General features: G+C 34.9%; 1 protein-coding gene across 1 annotated transcript; it reads left to right on the forward strand.

Annotated features, from left to right (window-relative positions):
- Nucleotides 1-497: 497 nt before the first annotated feature.
- On the forward strand, nt 498-3,592 carry LOC147295391 (basic helix-loop-helix (bHLH) DNA-binding superfamily protein). Its single transcript, XM_086232493.1, has 2 exons — nt 498-1,449; nt 2,157-3,592. Exons 1-2 carry the CDS (start codon nt 853-855, stop codon nt 2,658-2,660), a joined length of 1,101 nt encoding a protein of 366 aa, XP_086088619.1. The 5' UTR covers nt 498-852; the 3' UTR covers nt 2,661-3,592.
- Nucleotides 3,593-8,869: the final 5,277 nt, after the last annotated feature.

Raw genomic sequence — 8,869 nt, forward strand, 5'->3', positions numbered from 1 at the left:
TCTCCCCAACTGCACTCACAGAGTGTAATTATTTGCTTTGAACCAATCACAAAGCAACATACAAAACAAAAAGCCATTTTATTTTTTACATACATACTTTTGGGCACTAATTAATTAATTAATTAATTATATAATAAAGAAAAAAAATGAATAAATAAAGAAGACTAGAAGAGATGAGGCTGAAAGCTACAGGAAAGGATAGAAAAGAGAAGAGAATGCCGTAAGAAGAAAGGAAAGTGAGAGTAGCAGTGTACTCACCAAAAAGACTATCTATATATTTAGAGTGGTGGAAACTGGAAAGGTTACAGAGTCCGCAGACCATCACGGAGAGAGAGAGAGAGAGAGAGAAAGATCAAAAAGAAAGAGAAGCAAAAAAAACAAAGGAACCAAAAAGATACCAACCAAGCACCAAGGAAAAGGAAAGCTCAGTTGAAACACCGAGGATAAAAAGCCTCTTCCCCCCCCATTTCACTACAACACTAAAATCTACCCAACCCAACCCCAACTCATCAACTCAAGCACCAAATTAAACCACAACACCATCAACTCAGAAACAACCAAAACCTTCCATCATTTATCAACCAAGGTTTTTGTTTTTGTCTTACATATATATATGCCATTTCTTCCTTGCTTCACTTTTCTCTTCAATTTTCCTTTTTCATATATTCATTCATGACTCGATCATCAGACAAGTACTGATCGATCAGGATATGATCAACTGAGCAAGCTATCTTCTAGCTAGCTAGCTTCAATTAAACCCTTTTGTTTTGAGAAATTAGTTGGTGTTCTCCATATATATATAGCTAGCCCTAGCTAGATACACACACACCCAAACAACATATATATATAAAGATGATGTGTGGGAAGAAAGAAGATCAAGGGGAGTGTTCTCAGTCAGTCCAAAACCTACAAGCCTTCCAAGAACAGTTGTTTCTCCAACAACAACACCACCAGCAGATGCAACAACAACAAGAGATATATGGAGGAGGAAGAGGCTTGATTTTCCCAGATGCCAATAATCCAATCTTGCAGCCATGGACTCTCCCTCCGATCCACAACTTCAACCCGGCCCACTTCGCCAACCCGGTAGTCCGAGACCACGACCCATTTCAAGTCCCCACTCCTACTCCTCCTCCTCCTCCGTCATCCTATGCCACTCTCTTCAACCGAAGAGCAGCGCCTTCTCTGCAGTTCACGTACGACGGTTCAGCATCGGATCATCACCACCACCTCCGTATCCTATCCGAGACGCTCGGGCCGATGGTCCATCAACCCGGTTCGGCGCCTTTCGGGATCCAAGCCGAGTTGGGTAAGATGACCGCCCAAGAAATCATGGACGCCAAGGCTCTCGCAGCTTCCAAAAGCCACAGCGAGGCCGAGCGGAGACGAAGGGAGCGAATCAATAACCACCTCGCCAAGTTGCGCAGCTTATTACCCAACACCACCAAAGTAAGTAAATTAAAAAATAAATAACTAATATTTACAAATGAAAAAAATACCTATATATATATATTTATATGTATGTATATGATCACGCGTGTACAACATGGCCGGTTCTATTTTATATGGGGTGTCAAAGACTCAAGACATTCTCTTTTTGTACCCTTTTTCGATTTGTTTTATAATGGGCTTTTTCCAATCAGAGATCTTGTGGATCTTCTCTAAGATTCTCTATGAGCTAGTTTAGGATGAACATGAATCTGCATGCCCTCCAAGACCTACCCATTACCATTAGATCCTTTCAGGTACATTTTACCCATTCGCTTTTTGTTCTTCTTTCTCGTGTGGTAGTTCCGAGGTGGTGAGAAGAAGAAAAAAAACGAAAAAGAAGAAAAGGGAATAATTATAAGACTAATGTCGCTGGGCTGATATGATAAAGAGGAACCATGGAGCAGTTAAAAAGCTTCCCATAGAAATTTCTTGCCGGATTGATATATTTATATCATACCATCAGTCAAACCATGTTCCACATCAAATTAAACACAATATTAATAAAGCCAGACAAGCTTTGCACCCTTGTCAGTCACTCACTCACATTTCAAATGCCATGCCTGCCCTTTAAAAACCACGCCATTCATTATTATTATTATGGAGAAATGGAGAATCCAAAAGTTTACTTAATTAATTTGTTTTTGTGATGTTAATTATATATGTAGACGGACAAGGCTTCGTTGCTAGCAGAAGTGATACAACACTTGAAGGAGCTGAAACGCCAGACGTCTTTGATCGCGGAGACGAGTCCGGTACCCACCGAATCGGACGAGCTGACCGTGGACGACGCGGCGGACGAGGAGGGCAAGTTTGTAATTAAGGCCTCGCTTTGCTGCGAGGACCGGTCGGACCTCTTGCCGGACCTGATCAAGACCCTCAAGGCCTTGCGCTTGAGAACGCTGAAAGCGGAGATCACCACGCTCGGGGGGCGCGTGAAGAACGTACTCTTCATCACCGGAGAGGAAGATCATTCGAGCAGTAGCGGCGAACATCAACGAGTGTCGCCGCAGCAGCAGCAATATTGTAAGACTTCGATTGAGGAGGCGCTCAAGGCCGTCATGGAGAAGACGGCCGGCGCCGATCACGAGACTTCTTCTGCTGCCAGTGTTAAGAGGCAAAGGACGACGAATAACAACGTCAATATCCTTCAACACAACAGGTCTCTTTAATTACGTAACTAAATAATTAATTATCAAGGCATCTTCTTCATGTTTGTTTTTTTTTTTTTTCCTTTTTTTGTGTGGCGTGTTTGTTGTTGTGTATTTCCGCCAAGGAACAAATGGGTAATGATGGCGTGGTTTGTGTACTCCCTGCATTACTCGTAAAAAAATAGGTGAGAAGGAAAAAAAGAGTGAAGGATCTTTTTCGTGGGGGGAGAAACCTTATATAAAATCCAAAGATAGAAAAATGTATGTGGTGGTGTGTAACGTTGATTGCTTGGTGTTTGTTGATCCGGTTTGAACTCAAAGTTGGCAGAGTGGTCTGTTGTGTTGGGTTTGTTTTATTCTAGCTAGTAGTTCTGCTTCTTCTCCACTCTTTCTTTCAGAGAGCTCAGAGTTTGATATATACTTAATTATAGAAGTTATAGGGAGGGAGGGAGAGAGAGAGAGAGAGTCGTCACTAATAATAATGGTGATGACTGATGACGATGTAGTTAACGTCATGTGCTCAAGGGCCACCACTCACCATCTACCACCCTCTGCTGGTTTCCCAATTCGTACGTACAGTAGACAGTAGTAGTGTTTTGTTTTCGGAGTTCCCTCAGTTGATGATCTAGTTTTCAGTACTAAACAACAAATATATATCATCATCAAAACCCTAACCACGGAGGCATATATGATATATGCATGATGTTACCGTTTCATCAGAGATGGTTACTGATTGACTACTGATATATCATACTGAATATTGTACTTTATACATAATATATTCCTTGTTTTTTTGTATTAGATATTCGTTTTTCCTTTTACAGTTTACTGAACTCTCCTAGCTCTTGTGTTCTCTTTTATTTTGTTTCTAATTTCTTGCAGTATTATGTACTTTGAATACATACATGTTGTGGCATTAGTACACATAATTCATCACTTCGGTAATTAAGGGTTTTAATTATACGAGCAAGCATGATTATCACTTCCATGTGACAGATAATCCAGTTCAACCAAAATATGAATATGCCTTTTAATAATTTGTTGCTCATTAAACAGAAAATATCACGCGAGGAGGATCCTTAGTATATGAATAGAAAACAGTTATTATTAGCATGAATGAGATTGAAATGCATACATTAATTTGTAGCAAGGGGATTTGTGTTAATTCGATTCCAACGAATCCATCTTCGTAATTTGTTTATAAATCCTACATATTAGTTGCTTAGCTTCATTCTTGATCTTTTTTGATAACACGTTCTAATTTATAAGCGTGTAAATTAAAAAATTAATATCAAAATAGGTCATTTTCATCATGCACATATATGTTTTGTAATTTTCAATGAATTATTAATATTTACAGAATCAACATAAATGTTTTACTCGATTATTTGAAACGTTGCCATTAATTTCATGTTACCATGCATTACAAACTGTGTAATATGTAATTATACAGTAAATATTCATTTCATATATGAGTAATTAAGAATTTTGTAAAATTCAACAATATATAGAGGGTTTAGCTCTTTTTCATGTTTAATTAAGTTCCACTGGATATATATGCTTGACTATTATTCCCACCAAAGTTGGGATATATTGATGCTATAGGCATATATACTTGAAATGTTCAGCACTCGAAGCATTGAGACATTGTGATTGTGCCAATACGAACTACGTATGACAATATTGCAATGCCTAAATTTGCTCGATGGCATGTGTTGTTCGATAGCCCTTGCGTACGTCCAGTGCCAATTTTAAAGTTGCAACTGTACGTGCATGGAGAGTTGTTCTTTTTTCTATTTTATTTTGGCATTTTGGAGTAAGATTACGTTCAAAATTGTTAGGGCCAGTTTGGTATTGCTATGAAGTAAAACAGCTGTGAAATAAAACAGCTGTGAAATAAAATCAGCTATAAAGTAAAACAGTTGAGTGTTTGGTAAACTATGTTTTCAAAAGTGTTATGAGTGCAAAAAACAGTATCAAAGTGTTTGATAAATGTTAATATAAAAATGTTGTGACTGTGTATAATTAGTAAAATGGACATGATGCTGAAAATGCATTTCACTTATTTGTTTGGTAAAAATAATATGTTTTTTTACTTGTTTTTGAAATTTTTTACTACAAATTTTTATTAGCATTAATTTTTCTAAGAACAACATTATTAAATAAGTATGCCTATTATTTTTTTAGGTATATTATAATTTTAATCCTATAAATAAAATATCATAATTAATTATCATAATATAAAATATAACTAACAATGGACATATTTTTTAATTTAAAATAAACAAATAAAAATCATAGAAATCAATGAGGGTATTATGGGTAAAATAAAATATTCATTGTTGCTGTGAGTCACTGCAACTTTCAAAAGCACCTAGAAATCTGCTTTCTGTTTTTGTTGTGGGGAGTTGAGAATTGTGAGGAAAATCAGTTTTTTATTTTTTTACCAAACACCAAAACTGCTGTAGGTGATTGAGAATTGTCATCTACAACAACTTTTGGATCTTCTACCGCAATCTCAAACGGGACCTTCATCCAATCAGTTTGATCAAAATTAAAGTACCTTTAAAGTATTAAATTTTCATGTGACAGGAATCTTATATATTTTTTTTGTCTGTCTTTTTCATTACATAGCTTATCACATGAGGGGAGATAGACAGACATTGAACAAATAGTGTGTCCCATCAAAAAATTTCTCCTGTTTTGTCACCTCCATAATATGCTTTGGGGTCAAACTATTAGAAGCTAGAAAGTTTGGTGTCCCTATTGGGCCGGGCTGCTCAAGGCCCTAAAAGTTCTGTCCACCTGATCCATCGTTTTAGTGGACTGGGAAAACACGCTGACGTGTTCAGTGATAGGTATGTGACGGTAGCTAGTTTTTATTTTTTTGAGGATTTTTTATTTTTATTTTTTAATAATCTATGACTGTTAGCTAGTTCAGTGAAACAATTGAAAACTTCGCAATCGTCCATTCGTCCGTGCAAGTCTCCAAAGCTAAATCCCAAGCAAAGTGACTAAAATATATATATAATTATATACTCAGAAAATTAAATACATATTTATTTTCCATTATCTATTTTCTTTTCTTTTTAACCATCGTCTAACTTTTTCTATATATCATTATTCCACTGTGTCTACAGTAATCATAGTTAATAGGTTTTTTTATCACAAATAATTTCTCTATTTTTATTCAAACATCAATTTGGTCTTTAGGCATATTTTGAAAATTCGCCAAAAATAATTTGGGATATGAAAAAAATTTCAAAAATTCTTACGGACTTGTCTTGACTACTAGTATTTTTATATGGGATCAAATTATCAAATTGATTTTTCAAAAAATTCAAAATTCTCAAACTAGTTCCTCAAATTTTCTAGAAAATACTAAACGTCAATTTGATAATTTAACCTCATATAAAAATAATAATGGTTAAGACGAGTTCATATGAATTTTTGAAGAATTTTTCATATCATGATCTATATTTGACGAATTTTCAAAATGTATCTAAGAACTAAATTGATATTCAATGTTAAAGATGATAGATGATATTGAGTGAAAATGAATTTAGAACAAAATTAATATTTTTGTAAAAATTGAGAGTGTTTGTGATAAAAAAACCTAGTTAATATATAAAGCTATGTGGAGGACAATAATGTAATTTGCAGGGAAAAAACAGCCAAAGGTTTCAATCTCAGGTACCTACGTAGGCTACGTTGAATTTGTAATTACGTCACGTGGTGTCTTCCGACAGTGAGGTGTGAGGAAGCTTCCTTCTGGCCCGTATTGATGAGAATAGTAGAACCAAAATATATAAGGCCCAAATTACATGAGAGGGATCACAGGAAACTCCCTAGCCAAAAAAAAATCGCTTGATTAAGTATGGTAGAGTCAATTCTTTTTATTTTTTATTTTGCTGACACTTCTTGTATATATCCTTTGAAAATTAGGGTAGAGGGATGAAACCATGGGTTCAAATTTGAACAGATGTGCATTTTGTGTTCTTATCTTTCTATTACATAAGAGAAAAACCAGTTTGTTTTGGAACAGAGCATGTAAAACCTCATCTCTCTTGTCCTGTCAGTCTTAAATATATTCAATACAATCTGCCCATTTCAGGGGATGATGTCAAGCATTAGACACAAACATACAACTGGATTATAAAATATCTTTTTATTATATTGAATTGCATTTATATATTTACATATTGTGGAATGTTGACAATGGTGTTGCTTTAGTTTAGTTTAGTTGGAACTTGGAAGGAAATAACTTGTGTCTTTTAAGTGCTCAATAGTGATAAGTCAATAGACATAGTCTGATGGTGTGGTACAGACTTACAGTACATATATGAATTAATACACAAGACCAAAAATGACAACCCTTTTGTTTTTTGTTTTCCTCAAAACTATTTATTAGCCCATTGAAATTATCCCACTATCCTATTAAAATGATTTCACAACCACCTCATATACATTTTAAATTATAATTATTTATTGTTCTTATTTGTATCACTTATTGGAGATGCCTTACCTGTGGAAGTGGTCAAGCACCACCCTCAGTAAATTGTTTATTCTTTGTTTGCTAAGCCGCCCTCAATAAATGATAATAGATACTATATGAAATGTGTACATTTTATCTACCATATAGGTCCTGACTTTACAATATTAATTCTCAAAAGACTAGATCTGATAGTCTTTAATTCTCAGAGTAAATCTGATACCGTCTTCAATTTTCATAGAGTATAAAACTGATAGTCTTTAAATCTTCTTTTCCCAGGACAAAATAAAAAGGTTGTATTCTAATAACAGAGACGATAAAAAAAAAAACCAGCAAAGAAAAAAAAAAAAAAAGGAAAATTGGATATGACTACAACAACTTATGAAGTGATTCATGTAGCTAAAAGAAGAAAAAAAATTCATGGTAACAATTAGGTGGGGGTAGATGCTGCAATCAAAATGTCAAATTGTCAATGCATATGACCCTTCACAATCAAAAGAATCGCAACTATGCCAGACATCTGTACTTCCAATACCAAGTCACTCTTATCCACTTTTTTATTTTATTTTTTTTGGTCTGAAGTCTGAACTCTTATCCACTTTTTTTTTTTTTTTGGTCTGAATTCTAATCCACTTTTAAGTTTAAAATGTCTTTGAACAAATGAGAGAGAAGTACTATTAGATTAATAATTAATTCGTGCATCTAATATTATATTATATTATTTTTAAATTCAAGGATTAATTACCAACTAACTTGTTGTATAACGTATTTCAAATTCGAGAAAAAAAATTTACCGATTAATCAAGTATGAAATTGATGAAAAATAATAGGCATAAATTCAATTTAGACGCATAATTATATATGCTATTTCAATGGGGCCCACGAACTTTCAAATATTTCAAATATACACATGATTTATTATGTAAATTGAAAAATAAAATTCCGTCCATCAATTTATTGAAAGATCAGTTAAATGTCAGCTTGGCTTTTGCTAACGGGAATTAATTGGCGACGTGGCACCAACTCAGCATACATTTCCCGCCAAATGAGCAACACATGTCCACTTGACACGAACCCACACACTCATCACCTCTTTCCCGCTCGTTGAACGCTCTCCTGACCATTTAGTCTCCCAAAAACATCACATTTTCCCCCAGCTCATTTGGAGGGAAATGAGCGACAATGGTCTACCTAACCCCTGACACGGGCCCACAAACTCTCTCTCTCTCTCTATTATTATTAAATTGTGGGCCTGTATCGCTCATTTGACGGGAAATGTTTGCTGAGATAGCGCCACATCGTCAAGTAATCCCGATCAGCAAAAACCAAGCTGTCATTTAACTGATCTCTCAACGAATCAATGAACAGAAATTCATTTTTCAATTTAGATAATAGATCAGGTATATATTTGAAATATTTTAAAGTTCATGGACCTCGTTGAAATAGCTTATATAATTATGTGTCTAAATTGAATTTATGCCAAAATAATAATATCCAATTAAATAATATGTTTATTATGTGTATTTTGATAAAATAATTAAGGGATAGTATTATATGATTGTCACTTTATTCTACGTGGACAAAGTGCAAGGGCATTTTCGTCCAAAAACCATGTTTGCGTAAGCAAAGAAGCAAAGGAGTTGGCTTTTAGCGTGAAAGTGAAGGAATATGATGGAAATGAGAAAAAGAAAAAAACGCTTCTACACCTCGAAGAGGTCTCTCGTGGCTCTCTTAAAAC

This window comes from Dryas octopetala, chromosome 2 (assembly GCF_963921425.1).
Source record: "Dryas octopetala chromosome 2, drDryOcto1.1, whole genome shotgun sequence".
Classification (NCBI taxonomy): Eukaryota; Viridiplantae; Streptophyta; class Magnoliopsida; order Rosales; family Rosaceae; genus Dryas; species Dryas octopetala.

Bases quoted from the DNA above. Each gene is read 5' to 3' on its own strand.
- LOC147295391 (XM_086232493.1), top strand. From the start codon at position 853: ATGATGTGTGGGAAGAAAGAAGATCAAGGGGAGTGTTCTCAGTCAGTC. The intron at 1,450-2,156 runs GTAAGTAAATTA...TTATATATGTAG, and splicing joins TATTACCCAACACCACCAAA to ACGGACAAGGCTTCGTTGCT.